A 22537-nucleotide genomic window follows, 5' to 3' on the forward strand; every position below is an offset into this window, starting at 1 on the left:
TGTTTTTTCCAGCAGCTTGTTACACTTTAGTGCCAAAAATGAGATACTTTTTAATAATCTTTCTTGTACAGGAACTGGCCAATCCATTCTTCTCCAAGAGACTTACATGCTTGTGCACAAGTTGTAAAATGAAATGGCCAATATCTAAACAAGACGTTTATAAAGCAACCAATTTTCAGCTCAGAATAAACAGATTTTCATCCTATATTGCTTCTAGATACACATTTCTTAACTCAAGACAGAGGAATAAATATTTTAAATTAAAAGTTACCAGTAACGCTGAATCCATTTTTATATCCTTGCTGTTCCACAGCAAACATCCATCCTATTATACCTCCAATAGAGGCAAGAGGCAATAAAGAATACCCCAAGGTCTCTGGGATAGTGCTGATAGCAGTGTAGGCACGTCCTTGGTTCATCACAACATAGGAGTGAAGATCAGTGTTCTCAAACGTAACTGGCACGGGGTTATTTCCTACAAAGATTCTTCCTTTGACTTTCCCATTGACTCTCTGAGGGGAACCTGGCAAATCAATGCAAGGCATCAGAACAAAATGACAGTTCTCAAATACTCTGCAAGGAATGAGTTCAGAGCATGTGCTATGTTCAAAGATATTAGTGTCAAAATGAATGGCAAACAAATGCTCACTGAATTCAAATGACAGGAAACTGCACAGAAGCAGTATGTCGGTTTGCTTACAAGTGTATTGTCACTATACAGATTACTAACCAGTCAAAATTGCCTATACAGATGCCCTTTACCCTCATTAACAATTTTTTCCTCCAAGGACAACTCCACAAACAGACTCTGCTGTTGCAGGATCTTTGACAGTAAGTGGCACTTCACTTTTTCACTTGAATATCACACTTCATATCAATTTCTAGTGAAAGTAAATTTGCTCTTTCCACTGGCTGACACCCCTAGGTGTTCAGAGTCATCTGACTATTGACCTCCAGATAAAATTTGTTTTGAGACTGTGTCTTAGAGTAGTTACTTTGATTTACCACTTTAATACTATATACAGTATCCTAAATACACTCAAATTCAAGTTGCATTACCATCAGATGCTTTTTTTCTTCCATCCTTCTGGAAAACTCAGTTTTATGAACTGGAAACTGAGTAGTAGGTTTTACTTTCTTGCCTTATACAACACAAAGTTTGCAGTCAGCTATTTCAGTTGTTGACATGCATCTATACTCTGAGTCAAGTCACTATGAGGATTACAAGTGTGTACATAAGAAATTCCTTTATGGATCCTACACAGGAACAAAGTTTAAATGGGTATCTAACAAAAATCTGGCAGATTAGCCCCTTAGTAAAGGAGCTTAAGAGTCAGACAAAGAGGAGCCATGCTCTTCACTTTGATGATCAGAGCTCATTTGTTTATCCCCTTTAGACCATCCATTTCTAGAGCGGGGATCAAATCAGGTTATGAAACGCTGGAACTTCACAGCTACTTCTAGCAGTAACACTGGATGCTGTGCTATCTATTAAATTATGTCAGTTTCATAAGAAATTGCTAGAAAGTCATCATAAAATGCATAATTCGTATACTTAACCACCTAAAACGATTTGCTCTGTTTAGAAATGAAAACACCATCTTAGAAAGCATAGCTCACTTAAAATACCTTTTAAAACACCTTTAGTGGTAAGCTTTTCAAGAAACATTTAACCATGTCTTTTTTAACTTTTGAAAATAGGTTACCTCACTCAAGCATGCTACGTGCAATTGCCTCATATGCACCCAATTTTCAAAAAAATTACCTTCTGCTACACATTGTCTGCCATTTCCTTTGTAACCAGCAATGCAACTGCAACAAAATCCATTGGGGTAATCTCTGCAAATAGCATGAACAGAGCACTGGTGGCGATTGTTAGCACAGGTCTGTTGGACATCTGTGTGGTAGCGGAACACTGCAGAAAATAAGACCAGACACTCATTCTTTTTGCAATTACTATAGTATTCACATGCCCCTGCTTCGGTTTCAAAGCATCACTACACCATTTAATCAGGTATTTTCTTCACATTTTGTCTTCGGGGAAAACAATCAATTATAATTAATTTTTTTCCTAATGTTCGAATATGCAAGTAACAGTCCACTGTTTTCCAGAAAACATCAGTGTTTCAGATGTTTAGTTCTATTGAATTCACTGGATCTACGCAGTTAAGCTGTCTTGGTGAAGCTAAACACACAATATTTTACCTGCCATTGCTTCCAAACCACAGGAAAAGCAAACCTTTCCAACCTCAGAACAAAATATCAGTACAATACCTAGGAGCACGCACCACACACACACTAATCCCAGTTGGTTGAACCCATTATTTCACAGAGAAATGCTCACATCTGCTTCTTGAAACAAGATCTGGGTAGTCAGTCACACTGTTTTGAACTTTCTATAAACAACTCCTTAGAAGTTAGAATTGCAAATACTAGCCTTGTAAAACTTGAGCCAATATTTTTAGCCAATGATTTTTACAGCAGTAAAATTCCCAGCCTTTATTAAATCACCTGTATTCAAGTAACACACCCAGGAAAGGAAAAAAAAACACAACCAGGTTTCAATAGAACCCATAAGATCTTTACCAGGAACAGCCGCTTAATGCAGCTAATAAATTCAGCTCATACCTTTAACAATAGTCCTGGCCAAAAGACATGGAGAAATCAGTTCCGCAAATTATGTGTCAACCTTAGGAATACCACTAGCCTTACGGGAAGCTCTCCTTAGGAGAGATTCCAGTTCCACAGGCACTGTAAACTTGCTCTCCTGTGAGCCTGGCCGCAGGATTAGCTCACTAGACTGGCAGGATTTGATTCTGAGGTGACATCCAGGGTTAACTGCCTCAACAAGTAATGCAAGCTTCTTTAAAGTGCCCAGATTTTCTGAAGCCTATCCAGCAGCCTATCCAACTTAGCAGGAACCAAGCTGTACAGAAGACCTTACCGATACCAGTTTCATCAAATTCTTCCACATCTATGACCTGGGGTTCCTGTGGGGGGAACTGCTGGGCCGGGAACTGGCGAGGTGGAGCTTTTGCTGTTGGGAGATCTTGATGACTGTAGAAAGACTCAGTTGAAGGTGTTCCTGTTACATCTTGGTATGAAGTTACAAAGTCTTCTGCAGCTAACTGAGGAACGCTATAAGTCACGTGCTGATCCTCTTCTATACTGTCCATACTGCTGGTGACATACTGTTGTCTTATTTCAGTGGAGCCATAGTCTGACATAAATGGTTTTGATGTCATCTCCTGGTCTTGTTCACTGGACTCTAGGCTCTCCAGAACATTGCTGATCTTGGCAGGCACAATACTGTCAGACGAGCTACCAATCTCAAAAACCCAGACTCCTTTCTTCCCAGCATTGCTGCTTCTATCAAAGAGAAGTGTATGCCAAATCAGAATGGTCAAGTGCAAGTTGTGGTATTTTTATGCTACACAAAATGTAATACTTCACTAAGAAATATCAAGACAAACTGTTGAATTACATTATCAAATTTCACTGTCAGTTTAGATAGCATTTTTTTCTCCACACTCAGAGCTCTCTTCTTGACTCCAAAGAGGTGGAAACAGAAGGACATATTTGAGTCACAAACGTCTTGCTAACACTTGTTAGAACTTTCTAACCTACTCCCTTTCCTTCTTGTTCACCTTTTTTTTTTTTTTTTTAACTCCCCCAAAGAGACCGCCCATGAAAGAGTATAAAGAGTTAGTCTTAAGTGGTCCTATCTTCAGAAGAGCTAAGTAAAAAGCAGTCCCTAGCAGTGACAACGGAACTCCATGACCTTTTGAAAATTACACCACTGTCCCTATATTCTTCAAGAGAATGAATATTTATCAGTGGCAGACTTTGCAATTTTATAAGCAATGGCTAAACGGAACTTATTTCTCATTGACTCATGCTACAATTAAGAAAAAACATGGAAATCCCGGAGGTTTTCTTGATAACTTTAAAAAAAGCATACTTGTGCAAGTTTCTAATGCTGTCTTCATCATTAGCGATGATATTGTAGGATCCCGCCTTTTCCCAGAAGTAGTAGTTTGTGGAGGCTTGACTAAAGCCAACCATAGCAGGAATCTTCCCATCATCATTCTTGGAGTATGTACTGTAGAACTGCAAACTGTCTTCTGGGTAAAGGAAAATAGCATAGGAACTGGAATCGGATGAGGCTAAAACAGCCTGGAATGTGTTTCTCTGTGTGGAAAAAAAAAATAAAACAGGCAGTAGAATGACTTTTTTCTTTTTAAATACAAAGTCAAAATCTGAATTTCCATAACACATAATAAATGCATCATGTACTACGAGGAAAAAAATCAATATTACGCAAACTTATATTTTGTTCAGGCAGTTTTACATTTAGCATGCATAAATATTAAACAGAAAGAGGGAAGTTAAATCATTAAGGAAGTAGCTGTCTCCTTAAAATAAAAGGCAATGGGCTAGACTAAATAAAAAGATGTAGTAAAGTGGCATGAGTATATTTGTAAACAGAATATTTAAAGAAGAGTTGAACTTGCATGTTGCTGCAGGAACACTCCTACACACTGTAGGAACCATTCATACAGTACCTCAGACATCAGCTATTCATTGATACACCAGTGCAGAATCATTACTGTGAGAACAATGGCTGTGTCAAGCTAGGTGCAAAAAATTCATCTTTGATAAAAGATGACCTGCTAAGTTGTGGTAATGTTCTCAACTTCATACATCGTGAACAGGCTCATCAATTAGGATAATTACAGCGCATGAAGGTACAAACACCAGAAATCTTAAGATAGTATCTAACAGGACTTAAAAAGCAAAAAGGAAAGGGAAATGGATTGCAAATCATACAAAAAGTAACTTTTAACTGCTACTTCATTCAACACTTGCTACAAAGTATGGGCTTTTTGTTAATGCAAGGTCAACTCTCCTTGTGGAGAACTGGATTCACAGTTTGAAGTTCTTATTAGTCCTTATCAGATTTTAGATAGTTTGATATCAAACTGCCTTAACAGTCTGTTGAACAATTCAAGCCAAATGGATTGTATTCCACAGGTGGAGGGCAGTACATATGCAACTATTTCAGTTATCGCATCACACTTAGCATTTGGTATGGGAACATCAGGGAATGCAAAGAAATCAGCTATTAAGATTCAAGCATTTTCCTCTGAATTAATAAAATACTATAAAAAACAGGAAAAAAATGTGGAAACTCCTATTTTGCTACAGCCTTTTCAACAAAGAAATACAAGGAATTTGAGCCTTCAAAACAACAGGTTATGGTGTTACACATCAACTGAACATGTGTCCAATTTGGCTCAAAGCTCTGATTAACATTCACCTTTTCTTCCAAAGAAGGATCTTCTCCAGGTCCCTGGTAAGGAGCCACGAGCTTCCAGGTAACAATAACAACACTGCTGGGTTCGAAAGTGGTCTCAGGAAACCCCCTTTTGATATAGTCTGATGCAAGTTTCAAGACCTCTGAGGATGAATCTTCTCTGTAGTACACATTTCCACGTCCATCTGTTGTATCCAGATCTGCCATAAACGGAGCAATAGCCCCAAAACTGACAGGGAATTGACCAAGATATTTTTCCTCATTTGAAGGTTCATTCACTGCGATAATCCCATTAGTGGCAACCTAATAAGAAGTAGAAATTTTAAGATGAATACTGTTCGTACGCCTGTCTCCCGCATTTATGTGCTCTAGATCACAATATTTTCATTCCATTTCTAAAATAAATGGTCAGAAGTCAGCCTTGTATTTGTAAAGCAATTAAATTTTGCAAGCTTCCTTTTTAAAAAAACAAGTCTACTTTACAGATTGACCAACCTTTTCTCTCTAGAAAAAAAGATTTTGTCCATTTACATTTCAGATCCTTATTGCCTCTTCTAACACAGACATCCACATCCACCACATTTCACAAGTTCCCAAGTCTTTCTCAGACCAAAACCCAGCGCAACACCACCATGAACCTGTTGTGCACTGTGTGCAGACCCTCGCTGATGACCAAAAGCTCATCTCCTTTTTAGCTGTCATTCTCACAGAGCAGTTTTACAATAGCATTACCAGGCATGGTAAAGATGAAGCCAACTGTTAGTTTTTTGGTTAAGCAGTGAGCTAGATTCTTACCTGGATGCATATCTACTAGCTCAGCAAGATGTAGCTAGTCAGTGAGGTGATGACTTGCAGGCAACCACCTCTGCCTCTGGCCCTGCTTCCAGACCTGTATGGCCCTGTATCAATCAGCCACGCATTTCCAAGTGGAAATTTCCAAGGCTCCCCAGCAAGAGGGCACACCAGACTGCCTGCAGGCAGCCAGACACTTCTGACCCCATGGCTGCTACCTCACATGCTGATGGCTCACAAACAGGCAGAGGTCCCAAAATTGGCACCACAAGCCTTGAAACTACACCAGCTGCCTCTCGCAGCTTTACCTCACTTGCAGGGATTCCTACATGTCCAAGAAGAAGAAGCCACCACTGGATGTTCTCACATGGTCAAGACATCCACAGTGTTACACGATCTTTATGAAGACTTGGAAGAATGTGCAGATGGCCACAGCGACCCAGACCTCAGGGCCATCTAGCCCAGCAGGCTGTGCCCCCCGCTGTACCTGCATTACAACACCTTTGGGTTCAGCAGAACACAAAGCCCACTGTTCTCCAGCCAGCCTCCATCCACGTGCAGCTCAAGGGATTCCCTGTTCCCTGTGGTTTGACTGTTTACTCATCCTCAGTGGATCTCCTTCAAGTGTTTGTTAAGTCTTCCCTATGACATCTCTAAACTTTAAGCATACGCAAAATCCTTTAAAAAGCAATCCCTGACTCATACCCTGAGGTCTCTCCTGTTTTTGTTTGTTTTCAGTCTGGCTCCCCACTTCATTTTATGCTCCCTAGTTTTTGTACTGGGACATAGGGCCAAACCCTACCCAGTCTCTCCCCTAGTTTAATTTCTCCTCCAGAATGAAACTCCCAGTCTAATCTGCTTGCTAAAACATTTTTGCATGTTTGAAGTACGAATTTAGCATCAAGTCAAAGTATTTCTTTTCCTTCTTGCTTATGGCTTTTGCACACAAGCGTTCCTACTCCCACTCTAAATCATCCTGTGAGAGATGACTTGCATTCAAAATATTTCAAACAAATTCCACACTCTGTCAGATTTGGTGTGTGCAGACTTTAAGCCTGCATGGTCCCCCATGTATGGCAAAGATTAAAATACCAATGTGAGAAAACACGATCAGGACTAGGTAATATTACAGAACAAAGTAGCGGCTAGAAGAAATGACCTAACATTTGGTCTCTGTCTTTTCATCCATTAGGGATGTGCATCTGACTATTCATTTTATATCTTGCTAAGACTTTAATGCGACAAGTAATTTAATTAAGGGGATGCAGAAATGCCAGCCATCTTCATTCTATGTTTGTAGTTTATGAGACGGTTTGGTTATAAATGTTAAGGAACTGTTTGGTTGCTAGTACTCTATCACCAAGAAAACATTTGCGAGCTATTAAGTGAAAATAAATACACCAACTGAGCACTTTGTAAGAGATTTTAGTGTAGAGAAAGAACATACATTATTACTAAAAATGCTTTTCGTTTTCAGATTTAATAATACATTTATATGTACACGGATAGCAAGTATCATGATTTAACTTTACCCTGTTCCTTTTAATCTCACACTGGCAGCTTAAAGCATGAACCCCAAAATACAGAGAAGTAATTGAGAGTAAACTGGGTTTCATTAAAGCATCGTTCCTGTCAAATGGGAAAGGAAAAGGAGAAAAGCATCAGGTGGGTGTTGTCTAAAGATCAACTGTACTGTACATCTTTCCTTTTAGGGTATAATTCTATTTAAATTGACAGGAACTAACACGGATGTATTTTTAGCATATCCAACTTCTGGATTACACACATAGTTAACATACATTCATGGTCTGTCACAGAACAAGTCACACACACTCTGTTATGGTCCTATCTTGAAAAAGTAAGTGAGGAGAAGGAGCTAAAAAGTAACTAAGTGCTTCTACTGACAGAAAAAAAAAAGGATAATACAAGTCAAACTTACAGGCAAATGAAGTATTTTTTCCCCCTGGCCAGTTGCTAGGCATTTTAAGGACGTGAATATTTCTGAAGAAAAAAAGAGTTTAACAACTGAATTTATTTGTGTAAGTGCCTGTTGACCTATAATGGCACAGTTTTCTAATATAAAGATGAAAGATTATTAATTTAGTATGCTAATCGTTACCAGTTAAATTGCACCTATCCTGAGTTAACAGACTCTGATCCTTCCCCCAAATGAAGATGTCTCCACTCCTCTAACTTTTCCACATCAGCAAGCTCTAGTGTAAACTGAAAAAGTCTTCATAGCAGGGTCACTAAAACAAATAGATCAGTATAGGCTACTGAGAGGTTCCAGCGTTATAAACCTTGCATAGGAAAACACCTTATTTTCCTTGAAATGTCTTCAGAAGGTTATTGTATGTGACGGTCTAATGTTTGAATTTGTATTAAATTAGAGTTCTCTCTCCTAGCTATGAAAAGAAAAAGTTATGTTGCTAGGGATTTTATGACAATTTGATAATAAAGAATCGTTCCTCAAGAGTCCTTGCCTTCTCTTTCATAAGTAGACCTAATTCAAACAACGCAGCTTCCCAACTACTGGAAAAAGAGAGGAAAAACCCACATGATTTTTCAACTGACTGATGAAACTTGCAAAAATCACGTGCTCAGAAATTAGAATAAGCTTGTTCCATACTCCTGATGAACTTTATGGAAATACATATTTCATCACAACAACTCAAAATCTGATGCAGAAATTATTTTATGTACTGCATATACGTAATATATTTTGATACCATGTGTTAATTTAAAAGCTTGGCAATATTTACTATCCACTATATATCTGAGTAAATTTTGCTTACCAAATAACATCAGAGCTTGTACGGACTCCCTGCCAACGTACAATAAATGGGTACCTTGTGAAGGTGCATTTAAGACTGCTCAGTACATTCCTTTAATGCATATACTTTGTTCCCATACACTTTGTGCCATGCTTCTGTTTCACAATCCTTGTGACAGACTAAATGCAACACAAAAACCTCTTGGTATTAGGTAGACTGATATCAAACACCATTTATTACCAGACTTGGCCAATCTGAGAATTGCCTTCCTTGCTAACCAGGCTTGAAGAAGCCCTAGGATTGATTCTGGAAGTGCCTCTACATTTTCCAAGACAAGCACTAGCCTCAAATCACTGTGGTTTTATGGCACGGGCCAGTAATGAGAGCATTAAGCTTGAGAAACCTCGTGGTGCTACCCAACCTACTGTCCCCCTCCGTCCCTTATCGGGCACGTTACTCGCTATCTCGCCCCTCAGTGCCAGGACACACAGCCCGCTATCTGGCAAGGCTCTGTCTGTGCCTCTAAAAGGGCATTTCTGACTTGGGCTGGCTAATCAGTGACCAGGCACAAGACAAGACAATGACCGAAAGGCTCAAACTGACGGCTGGGCTAATTCACCTACAGGGGAATTATCTCTGCCTGCCTCTTCACACGTAGACATCCCTCAGAATTTTGACTTTCTGCTGGGATTTCGGGACTTCAATAGGTAGGGACATTGAGGACAAGGAGCACGGCTGCGGCGCTCCCCAGCACGGGGGAGCCACACCGCACACCTGCAGCCGCAGCCCGAAAGGCACCGCCAGGTGCGAAGCTTCCCAAGCAGCTCCGCGGAGATGCGCCCCAGCAGCCACCCCTTCAGCACGTCAATTTCTGTGCCCAGCGAGCTGGGCTGCACCCTAAAACTCCACACCCCGCCGCCGGGCTCCCCCCGCACCCCGCACTCACGTGTAGGGCGCGCACGGCCGCCCCATAGAAGCGCAGCGCCCGCCTCAGCTCCAGCGCCGCCGAGCGCGAGTCGTCGCCGTGCTGCAGCGCCGCGTCGCCGTGCCCCGGGCCGTGAGGCAGCAGCAGCGGCTCGGCACGGGGCTGGGGCTGCGGGGCTGGGGCGAGAAGGAGCGGGGTGGGCAGCGCCATGGCCGCGGCCAGGGCCAGCAGCGCGCAGGGCGGTGCAGGACCCATGGCTGGCGGCTGTGAGGGAGGCTGTGGCGGCGCGGCCCCGCCGCTATAAGCGCGGGCAGCGGGCGGGGCGGGGGCAGGGGGCGGGCTGAGGGCTGAGGCGGGGAGAAGCGGTGTGAGGGGGGACGGAGGGAGCGCTGTGTGGGGGCTGCTCGACGGCGGGGGGTTATCGGCAGGGGGAAATGGTGATGATAACCCAAAAATACGCCCAAAGGTCTTTCGTGAAGTCATCCTGTCAACGCCAGAGCGTCACCGGCTGTGAAGTAAACCCCACGGAGCAGCCTGGAAAAGGAACTTCGCTGAGGATGAGGTGCATAGGAATCTATGTGCAGAGCAGCAAACAGCCCGAGTACACCTTCCTACTTCTCTGCCTCGTCCTGCCAGCAGGAAACACCCAGAATCAGCTGAAGAATGGATAAATTTCATATTTTTTCCTAAGGGTTCCAGGCAAAGACATTTATAGAAAACACAAGTGTTTTAAATCTTTAATTAAATCTTTAAATCTTCAAGTTAAAACTTTAATCATTAATTCAAATTAAGTAATTTGAATTGAATTGTTAATAATTAATTCAAATTAAATCTTTAAATCGTTAAATCTTGTCCAGAGAAGCGTATGCTGTGCTATTTCTACGGAATGCCTATAGCAGAGAATCGCCTGAGGGGAGGCAGCTGAAACCCTACTCACATGCCTTTTACATGACTTCTTACTTGTCTCTAAACACCTGCTCCTTCCAGTTCTCTCCTTTTCCCCAGTCAGTCTCATCCGATTTCACCCGTTTTTGGTAAGAAAGTACCGTTCGCATTTGGTGAGTTACAAGAGCACAAGACACTTGGCGAAGTGCTATAACCATGCCTTCCTAAAAGGTAGAAATACATTTGGGTATGTAACGAACATTATTATCGTTAGCAACCCTGTCCACCTGATTTCTACATTTCAGCAAAAGCAGCCACTGAGACACACGTAGCCTGGAGGTCTGGGAAGAGAAGCCCTCCCTCCACACAACCCAGCTCACTTTGTACTTTCACCTGCACCTTCTCCCCATATTTTCACAGCCCATTAAACAGTAACCAGTAACAGCAACAGCTCCTTGCCCATGTTAAGTGTGCACACTCAAACATGATGGAATGCCTTCACCAAAAACCACCCTTTCTTTCTAACCTCCTCTATTCAGCATAAGACTACTTCCAAGCCTACAGAAGGTAAGGACAAGATGTGTTTGTGGAACACAGCTCCACAACAAAGAGAAAACCTAAATCAAACCATAAAACACCCCCATATATACACTCACAACATAAAAATGTCATTTCTGTTAAGCTTGAAGTTTTCCATAGCCACATTCTTTGACACGAAAGTCAACCTGAGCCAGAGAAAGATAAAAGCATATACGTGTATATGAAAAAAAAATCTGAGGATAACATTTTCCTGCCAGATCTCTATGATTTCCTAGTACTACATCCAGAATTTGGAATATGAGGATCACTGGGAAGCCAGAATCTTCTTGTAGTAAATCTGAAATTGATTTGAAGTCTGGAGAGTTAAACGTATACATCTGGATATTTAAAACAGAGTAATAGCAATGTTATGGTAAATCCTCTGTCCATGAGTCAGGACATTGTGATTGTTTAGTCTGTTTTGGGGTTAAGAGGATTGTGGTGTTTCTGTTGAACAAGTTTACCTTGTATGTTGCTCCCACAGTGGTGAGTAATGAGAACTGTTAGTTCTCAGACCAAAAAATATTTTATTTAAGCTGTCTTTCCTAGCATCTTCAATAATGACCTGAAAAAGGGGTGGAGAAGCATGTTTACAAATGTTGTAATTATTTGGGAGATGCTAATTTCTAATGCCAAGCAGAATGTAGAATGCAAAATACTTTCGTAAGATTTTAAATGGGAAGAAATATATTCCGAGGCAAACTGTCATAATATCAGTTATCTCCAGGATATCACCATGCAAAATCTTCCAAATATTAAATGCCAAGAACATTGCCTTTTCAATGGATAACAAACCAGACATGGCAACAGTTTACAAAGCAATGTGGCCCCCAGAGATCAAGTACAAGACAGCAGCAGGTTTTACTGAGTTACTGGGACATAAGTGACCTTTTCTACAGGGAGGTGATGACACTGCTTTTCCAGAGACTGCTTGCAAGATCAGAGATCTCACGAAAAGTGCACTACGGGAGAGAACTCTGACCGAGACATTTAAAAAGATCAGAGGACCAGAGGGAGCAGCATACAAAGCATTATTAAAGAGCTGAACTGTGCACATGCCTAAATGATTACGGGGAGGAGATTTGATTTCCATCTGCCATCAAAGATATGAAGCATCTTCCATTCAAGTATCTGAAGGGTGCTACCAACCAGAGGGAGGAATTGGATCAGTGTGTTTAAGGAATACAGACAACCAAGGATTAAAATGACCAAAAGACACCACAAAACCAAATAGCAGAAAATGTTTCCTTACCATGGGGTCCATTTTTGGAAAAATCAGAGATTACACATAGTAGAAGCAGAATGACAGAAAGCTTTAAATAGTCCTATCTCCAGATTGATTGGATTACAGTAAGGAATAATTCTGTATTTGATCCTGGGACAAGATAGCCTCTCTGATTTTTCCCTTGAGTTTTTATGTTGATATGGTACTGAAATAGCTCACAGGTATGCACACATGTATATTTGAATATTTTCACTGCCTACGCATGAGGAGATGTAGAAAAGAGGACTGCAGATATGGTTTTTGTGTGATTCTCCTGACAATCCCAACCTTCTCCTCACTTTCTTGAATAGAAAAGGGGAGCTGGAGGGTCCCCCTTGCTGGCTTGGTTGGAAGAAGGAAAGTGGTGACCTGGGCTGCTCATGATGACCCTCAACTGTCCAAAGATGAGGAAGCATTCCAGCAGATGGATCATCAAAAGAGAGAGTAACCATGTGGTAATAAGCTGGGAAGAACTGAGCATTTGGGATAATGACAGGAAAGAAGAGGACCGAGGTCTGCTGAGAAGGAACATTTTTTGAGAGAGAAGGTCATGGGAATCAGAAGGTCACAAGCAAAGGCAAAGCTTGCAGGAAGATCGTGGAGTGAGCATCATGAATTTAAATCACTCCATCCTGGCACTTAATGTTTGTTGTTCAGTAGAGTGGAACATTAAGAGTTTCCCTCTAAATGAGCCTGTATCATTACGGAGGTCACAAGATTTAGGAACAATTTCCAAATAGGATATTTTGCAGCAGAACTCTCTACAGAAGGAGACTGGTTTTGAAGCAGTGTTAGACGATCTTGAGAAGAGATGAACATGGCAGGCCCTCTGCATCAGTGCAGGGTACAAAAGATTGTGAACTGCCTTGTTTCTCTCATGTGGAGATCTTACAGAGCAAGAGAAGTACAACTTCCTTGGGAATTCATATCCTGTGCTGGAGAACAGCTGGGCAGCAATGGGGATGTGCAACAGTGACCTGATCATTACAGAAGAAAGAGACTGCTGGGATATAATGGTGTAACTATAGTAACGGTGTTACTATAAGCAGTAACACCGGGAACTGCCTGCAGCAGGGGCAAAGCAAGGGAGAAGAAATAGCTCCCAGCTACTTCCTGAGTCCACTGTTTGGGGAGACTCCTTACACTTCTAGGGTTACCTCCTTCCACTTGTATGTCTTATTAGTCTTAGAACTGATAGCTGTATCAAAAAGGGACAGAAACAAACTACCACAGAGGAAGTTACGCAGAGGTGTTACTAACACAGATGCAGGAACACTTCCCTTAATCCCAGTCTACAGCCTAGGAAAAACAAGATGGAAAATGGAACAGAAAAATACCACCGTCACAGAAATTAGCTATGTAAAAATAACAGCCTCACAATTCTCCCATCTGTCATGTACCACGTGAAAAATATGACACTCTTTATCATTTTGGTTTTGGTGTTTTATCAAAAAATCCTTCTTACAGCCTATAGCTTTAAGTCTCTCAAGAATGGAGTTTCTCATCCAGGAAAAATACTACAACTTCTTTGTCGTAATAGAGTTGGAATGGGGAAAGCAGGTACATAGCTGGTCTTCTATATAAATGTTGAGCACAGCACTAACGATTCCAAGTCTTACTATTTTGTTGCTATCTAAAAGTTTTAGCTTTGTGCAACAAAAGTCTCCAGACAGACACTAAGAACTGACTTCAAACTTTTAAAACCACATAGGAGATGGGAAGACAAAAGGTATGACCCATTCCTCATATATGTGAAATAAATAAGTAGATAAATGATTACAATATAAAGGAACATTGTTTTTAAACAATGGGAATAGAATATGGAAAAGCAATTTGACTGGGACAGGAAGACAGATATGGAAAAGGTATCCTTTGTCTCCTGTCTACTCTGAGACTTAAGACATAGCTCCTCTGCCTCACTTACATTTTATTGTGTCAGACTTCAGAGCAGAGAGAGCAAACATGGGGAAAATACATCCTGTAGCCTGGTGATGAGGTTGCATTTAATGCATTTCTTGCTAAACCACCACTTAAGATTAAACACGCACCCAAACCAATTTAGCATTGCTAAATTTTGCTTTCTGTTTTCCTGGGGCATCCAGAATTTCAGTGCAGTGAATGCGAATTTCGGTTGTACGTGGGATACAAAAAAGGTGTTGCACTGAGTCCCTGCAGCAAAGCCTCTAGATGACTATCAAGAAGGAAAGAGAGGGCTAGTGGTAGCTAGAAATTCAATTACAAATGATTAGTATAGAAGCTCAGCCTTAACTTTTCCATGAACACTGAAAAGGGCTAATAAAGTCTGAAACTCTGGCACAGAGTTCCCCGTGACAGCCAAACTATTATCTCACACCCTGCTCATTGTGTCTGTATAGCATCCAGCCTCATGGAGCCTGGCCATGCCTAGACCCTCTGCCTCTGAGAAAACACAATTTATAACAATTAAAATTAGAAAAAAAAAAAAGTACATGATTTCTCAGGTGAGTCTAAACAGCCATGGCAGGTTAACGAGGACACTTAATAAATTTTTCCCTAGCATGATCAGATGGTATCTTGTAGAAGGAAAAGGACTTATTTTGGAAACTGATTTTTTGAAGAGTGGAATCCATTGCATAAGCCAGTGAAACTCACCAAGGAGAGCATATTACCTTGAGTAGCTGTGAATAAAACAGAGAAACCAACTTTCACAACAGGTAAATGACACTGTGGTGCAGCAGAGGCCAATTGTTTTCACCACTGTTTTTTACAACAGGACTGGAGAAGGGAAAAAATATTAAAGTTAGCACCTATTCTTATTAATTAAAATTAGATTGTGGTTCATCTTTACATGTAGAATAGTTGTGAAAGCCCTGCATAGATGAAGAACAAAAGTTCCCTAATTAAGCCCATGCTTGGCCAGACTGAACACTAGGGATTAACATTTCTTCAAATGAGGTTGCTTGTAAGTTCAAGAATTTACTACGCATTTTTAACCTGAAAGCCTAGTTTTTATGCTTGTAGATAAAATGTTTAAAATCAGTTGGACGTAATGCCTAGAGTAGGCTGTAGTATGCCACACATCTGTAATACTGAAAGAGTGTTTGTCTCTCCCTCTCTCTCTCTCTCTTTTTTTTTTTTTTTTTTTTTTTTAAACAGCATAAAGCCTGTGAATTATCCTCTGGCCTGAAACAGTCCAGATCCAAAAACCAGGAGTAATTCCATGAATTGCAGCTGACCTAAGGACTTACATTGCTGTTTGCTTGGAATCTGCAGACTAATATAAACAGTGGCCCACTCATTTCTTCCCAAACAAAGTTGAGTGTTCAGCCTAGGATGTACCACTAGCTTTGTCACAGAGCAACAATAAAACATGAGGATCTGTGCTAAAGCAGCTCTGCACAGGAACAATCACGTTGCCCCTGGGAAAAGAGGCAGTATGTGCAAGCACTAGGGTTGATGCAATAACTTATTCATCGGAGGAGGAGTGACAGGATAGGAGCAAAAGCGGGAGCTTTTTTTTTTTTTTTTTTTTTTCCTCTGCAAGAGGCTGCTGAGAACAGCCCCTGTGTGTAGTCTATGCTCCCAATTAAAAGAAAGACAGGGTGTGATCCCTAAGGCCACATAGCAAGGGCTGGATTGTGTCCAGACTGTTAACCCTGAGTTCTCAGTGGCTGTGTCCACACTGCTTAGCATTTGGCCTGTGAGCTCTGCTGAGTTACTGTAGTCCTAGGAAACAACAAATGTATATATTTTTTCCAGTACACACTGTCAAAGATAAAGAGAACGATTATACGCAAGTGGTTTAGTTACAGCACAAAACTGAGGGTATGCCACATGAGGGGATGTGCAGGTATTTGAAACTGCAAAGCTTTGGAAGATTGCTTAGGGCCAAGAACAAAGCCTGGTCTTGGCTTGTGTATGACTGCCTTTTGAGGCTGGTCCTTGGAGCAAACTGTCTGCAGGCTGCTCCTGTGCTTTGTCTGGGAAAGAGCCACTGGGAGCAGGCAGGAAATCAGCTAACATTCAAGCAGTTTGGATACTCAGACCCAGTGCTAAGAGAGATCCTGGTCCCCTCTCATTTAGCACTATAGATGTACCTGTGTATCTGGAGCCTCCTTCTCAGAGGCATATTTTAAGTTTTTCTAGGGGCAGCAATACTCTTACAATAAGAAAAACAAACAAACAAACAAACAAAAAACTATACTTGCAAAAGAAAAGGTTACCAAGACATTTTTCAAGTAATTAATTGGTTTTGTTGCTCAGGACTGGACTTCTATCTAAGCAATTTTTGTCTTGTCTTCTCTCCTTTTTAACACCCTGTGAGCTCTCTGAACCTACCGTAACATCCTCCTCCTTCACCTACTCTCCACAAGAGCCTTCAACTCTGTACCAGTATGTTCCTCTTAGTTTCCTTCCTTGTCTTTTTCCAGAACAGGCTTTGATTAACCTTTTGGGATCTTAGGGCTGACCCGCTTTATGGCTCATTGACCAGTTCTCATTCCTCGAGTTCTTTCTCAGAGAAACTCATGCCTGTTTCCCTTTAATTGCAAAATCTTTTACGATTCTCTCAAACTTCCTGCATGAAAAATATGTGAATGTTTTCCAGCGTCACAGATCTTTCAAACCCCACTTTTGCCAGCATGGGTAGTTTTTAGTTACAAGTGAAATCACTAAACTAAAGGAAGTGACTTAGGACGGAAAAAGTATTACCTGAAATAAAATGATCTATATCTGGTTCTTAATTCTCTAGTTACTCATTAAATACGATTTTTGTAAACGCATCAAATGAGTTTAATGCACTTGTCTCTTAAAATGATGAACCAGTCCATCAATCCCACCCATCTCTAGAGCCATTAAATACAACACGAGACTGCCATTGAGAGAGCCGTGTGGACAGAGCTTAAACATTGTGAAAATATTTGGAAACACAATTATTGGAAACAAACAACGTGGAAGAAATGTGTATTACAGTAGACATAGATTTTAATAAAATAACTGATTTCTGTGGATGTACTGGTATTTACATTTTCATCATCTGAGCAGGGATTCTAAGTTGTGCAGAACGAGCCACAGCCTTTGAACAAACAAGTGCATTGTGTTCTTCCTGAGGGAAATCTGCTGCCCTCTGCTTCTTCCATGTTAGTGAATACAATTCAGTCATTTACGTACACAGCACAGGACTTTGCCCCATCCAAAATGTAAGTATTTTTTGCAGCTTATTCCCTGCAGCAGCACTAAAGTACAAAGCAGGTTTTCATCCAGCAATCACGGTCCTGACAGCACTCCTCATTACTACATACTACTGTGTCAAGTCTCAAAACCTCTCCTGCTGACTTAAGAAACATTATTATTCCACTTCATAGACAGAAAAATGAAAGCACCAAAGGAATACAGCTTGTCCACCTGGCAAATCAGAAGACAGGCTGGAAACTTAGCAGAGATTTCCTGACAACCACAAGCAGCTTTCTGAAGCAGAGCAGATTGTGTTTCTTCTCAAGGCAAATGCCAATTTTAACTAATAATGGTCTCTGTGGGTATCCAGAGAGTGGAACTCTGTCGTTATTCTTAATGCTCAGGAGCTTCTGGAAAGCTCACCAACTTCAGATATTCAAGGGGCTACCACATGGCAGAAATGGACAAAAAATAAAATAAAATATCACAAGTAAAATTTAGAGTCATTTTTTTTTAAGTTGAATATGTAATGAAGAATTGGGTTGCTGGCTGACATGTTCAGCCTTACTAGAAGGGTATATGGCTGATAAATTACAGTTCAGCAAGCACAGAAAGACACAAAGTTTTTGCAATAGTTTCCATGTTATGTAGTGGAGGAATTAAAAGGTTGGTCTTAAATATCTACAAGCTGTTTCTGATTTCCATTAATTGTGACCTAACTTTGAAAACAGGAAATATGCTTCAGAGTAACGTAAAACAAACAGGCTGATTTAACACAACAGCAGCAGCAAATCACCCCTGACAGCGCAGTATTTTTCAAATACCCATCTGTCCAAAGACAGCAAAGTACAAAGATGCAGCATTAGACTAAAGACAAACTTCTGCTAGGAACAATTCTCTCCTGAAGAACTCAGGAGAGTTCTTACCTCACCTGTAAAGCCTCCATGCCCATTTTACATGGCAAACTATGACCAAAATTAACCTTGTTGTCTTGTTTGCTAATGCTCATTTTCACATACTTGCCAGCATGCCCTACACACTTCATACATCTAAGTGTTCTCAAAAACTTGGAAGAACTCCTGCTTGAGCATTTACAAACTTGGGGCTTATATTTAGCAACGTATGTATTACACATATAGAAGAATCTAGGTACATTACCCTTATTATTTCACTGCCACTTACTCTGATAACTTTTTCTGGTTACTAAGATTTTTGAACATTTCCTACAGCATGCTATACAGTTTTCTCAGTTCCTGACCTAAACTGAAATCCCACTGATTTTTTCAGCCTCATCTAAGGACAGGACGTTTGCCATTTCCAAATAGCCCATTTTTACAGAACGTGTTTTTCCCCTCTGGTACCAGACATAACCAGCTGTCTCATGCATTGCTTCAGGAGAGTAGCTGAGCTGTTACTCCCAGTATGTGAACCAGCTGCTTTCAGCTGCTGCTAGTTGTGCTGGAGCCAGACCCGGAGCTGAGAAGAAGCCTGCTGGACTTCCACTGGCCTCAGCAACCTCACTCCTTACTTTGAGGAGGATGTCTGTTTTCAATTGAGAAGGAACAAACCAGGGTAGGGACAGAATGGATTTCGAAGAGGAGTCAAATGAGGATGGAGTAGGAAGGTGGGAAAGAGAAAGAGAACCTGAGCCTTTTGAGTCAGAGGATACAAAGATAAAACCTGATATCGCCGGGGTTTGTGCATGCATATTATGTCGTTCACTTTAAGAAGGCTGATTCCATACTAACAGCAAGCAGAAATAAAAAACACGGGCTATCCAATCCTGCAGACAAACAAGCAAGAAGTGGAGTGCTCCTAAACAATACATATGCTCCCAGTCCTACAAAATGAAACCCAAGGTTTGCTGGTCCTGCTGGTCTTCACACCCTGCACAAAAATTAATAAATAAATAAATAAATAAACAAACAAACAAATAAATAAATAAATAAATCTCTCCTTTGACTGAAGATCTCACTTATCTCCAGTAAAGTTCAGCTAAGAAGAGTGAATTCTCAAAATGAGTGTTGCTGGGCATGATGCAAGGAATGCTGCTACTCAGTAGTAAGCACGGATGTTTGAAAAAGGAGAACAGGCATCCTTGGCTCCCTAGGCACAAGACAGGCACTGGTGCTGGTCCAAAGAGCAAATCATATAATTTCGTTTAATTTCCTTCTGTCTTCAGACACCATTCTGTGAGTGTTAAACGGTTCCTGGCATCGCAGGGTTTTTCTTTAGGATATCTGGCAAACTGAAGACACAGTTAAGCAGATGCTGAGGGCTCAGAAGGTTTTTCCCTGACAGAGGTCCAACATCTGTGAAGTCATCCAAAAAATGCTCCAAGCACATGCTATTCAATACACACAGGCTACCCATATATGATACTTTTAACACCGTATGCCTTGCACTCTCCAAAAGGTGGTTTTTCAAAGTTAGCACTGGGATTGCTTGAAAGCAGTCAAGCAGCTACAGCTACCACAAGGGAAGCAAAAGCTCCCCACAAAAGATGCATCTATGCAGCCAACGCTTATGCTAAAGGAGGTAACCCCCTGTTGTGTAGCTCTACAGAGATGCTTCGAAACAGAAACAGGGCTCAGACAAATGCAAACTGCTAGCATAACAGACTGAGTCCAGTGGTCAATGAAAACCTCTCTGCTATAGTTTCAAGCCATACTTTGAAAGTGAGACAAACAACTGACTCCTACCACGCAGCTTTTTGATACTGCAAATTCTTTCTCAATGGCCCCATGTACTAGACACAGATGCTCAGCTTGTTGGGATAAGCTTATCCAAATCTGTACAGGGCGCAGGCTTGGTGCTTGAGAGCACAGACCCCATCTTGTCACAGTATTTGTTATGCATAGCAGCTGCATCCTGGCCCCAGTCCTCCATAAAGACCTCCAGGACTGCCTGAACTTCCTTGTACATTACACGAGATACCTTCTATGCTGCCCCGGCAAGCCCTGCAGCAGGTGGCTGACTCACTTATCTTCCCATTGTCATTTTGCAGAATCTTTTGGTGGCACTAAGCACCCCCTGTCTGAGCCCACGGCCACACTTTCCGTCACCAGGCCAGCATTGAGGCTACCTCGCAGCAAGGAGCTAACAAGAGAGCTGGCAACACACTACGGCAGCAGGACCATGGTTACTTAGCTCAGCTCCACGCTCACAACCAAGAGAGATGTTCCCTTCCTGCTCCATGGCACCGCAGCTATCAGAGCCAGTCTTTCAGGCTGGAGATGGTGCTCACTACCACCAGTTAGTTACTTGGCAGGCTGTCGACGCTGTGGTGGGTAGGAGTTTGCAAGGATATGGTGGAAGGAGAAAGGCAAAACTACACCAGCACACCTTTTGTCCCAGCACAGCGCTGCTCTCAGCTCCTTTTCAGCACGCTGCAGGACAGAGAAGTAGCAGCAGCACCCTCAGCTGGTCCCTGCCATAAAGGCACCTGCAGTAAACAGGATGCTGGGAGCTGCTGCTAGACCTCTTGTGTTAAATCTAGAGATGTATAGCTTTTTACTAAACACAGCAATCACTCATTTCCTTTGTAAGCGGCTGCAGCTGCCTCCAGTCACTATACGCATACATCATTTAAAGGCAGGAGCAGCGATGTGAAAGCTCAAGCACAGAATGAGCACATAATTACAGTACAGATTCTGCTTCCATATATGAAAAGGTAAATTTCCCAAACAGGTGAATGTTAACTAGAGCTTTAATTACAGTACCAACTTTATTTGGGAGATTGTAATGAAAACTTAAATTACAGGTATTATCATCTTTTTTTTTTTTCCTTTTTCCAAGTTTTCTGACCAATAGATATGTGTAAAATTCAAACAAAACCAGAACAACCTAAGCGACTTCTCTCCTCACTGCACACAAAGAAGACAGGATGCATGACAGTTTGCATAATTTTCCTTTAATTTTATCCAGAAGTAATTAGTGACTCTCGATAATTAAGCACATTATAATTTGTTTCTTCTGTGCTGATCTCACTGAATTACTGATCTAAAAACTTGATTTTGTGTAGCAATATCTGGTGGTACACTATAATAAAGACACATGCAGATATGGAAAAAAAACAAGTCAGGAAACCTTTGTGCTTTGTGTATCAGGAGAGCTATGTAATAGTAAATGCCTACCCAAGCCTACATATATTGCCAAGTTTGGAAAAAATGTAGTAGCAAGGATGTGAAAAGATGTCACTAGGTTCTTCTTTGATACATATCATTCCATGCTCTGAGCTTCTTTTAGGTGTAAAGGTGTTTGTCTTCCAAAGAGGATACTAGTCAGAAGATAAACAAAAGGTCCATTTCAAAAACAATTGTCTACCTAAACTAGTTCCTGATCTGACTACATATTAAATATGTATTTTCTTCTCAAAAAATCAATACTTAGCATGACATATGTAATACACATCTGATGTCAGCAACCTGTGGAACAACTGCAGACAAGCAGTCCAATATGACTATCCCAGCAAGCTGTATCAGTTAGCTAAAGTCACTTTTGATTCTAGCTTTGTCAATTATCCCACTGACAAAGGACTCTTTAATGCATTTCTCTCATTTAAATTAGTGAACAAGGGGATGCATATCTCAAAATGTTTCATACAGATTCATCAGAATTAAATTTGGCTGCTCAGTTTCTTTCATTAAGGTATTTATATATATATATATATATTTAAATATATTTTTCTATTCATTTATCAAATGGCCGTACTACATTTACCTGAGATTTAGTCCTTTTCTTTTTTTAATCTGAGCCATCAAAACATGAAAAATAAAACAAAAAATAGAAGTTGTGATGAAACATCCTCTGCATGGCATAGTTAAGAGGAAACACAGCTGCATACAGGA

The 22537-nt window shown here is 41.0% G+C and overlaps 1 protein-coding gene across 2 annotated transcripts in view; it reads right to left on the reverse strand.

Moving 5' to 3' along the window:
- Nucleotides 1-10102, reverse strand: part of NID1 (nidogen 1) — a 43033-nt gene extending 32931 nt beyond the window's left edge. For both annotated transcript variants that reach the window (XM_027453766.3, XM_027453765.3), the window contains exons 1-6: nt 9830-10102; nt 5321-5620; nt 3962-4191; nt 2945-3369; nt 1766-1915; nt 272-523 (exon numbers count right to left, since the gene is read on the reverse strand). In XM_027453766.3, coding sequence (XP_027309567.2) covers nt 272-523; nt 1766-1915; nt 2945-3369; nt 3962-4191; nt 5321-5620; nt 9830-10063 — 1591 coding nt within the window. In that variant the 5' untranslated portion in view covers nt 10064-10102. The remainder of the gene's footprint in view (nt 1-271; nt 524-1765; nt 1916-2944; nt 3370-3961; nt 4192-5320; nt 5621-9829) is intronic.
- Between the last annotated feature and the right edge of the window lie 12435 nt (nt 10103-22537).

The sequence above is a fragment of the Anas platyrhynchos genome, chromosome 3 (assembly GCF_047663525.1).
Source record: "Anas platyrhynchos isolate ZD024472 breed Pekin duck chromosome 3, IASCAAS_PekinDuck_T2T, whole genome shotgun sequence".
NCBI classification, from domain to species: Eukaryota; Metazoa; Chordata; class Aves; order Anseriformes; family Anatidae; genus Anas; species Anas platyrhynchos.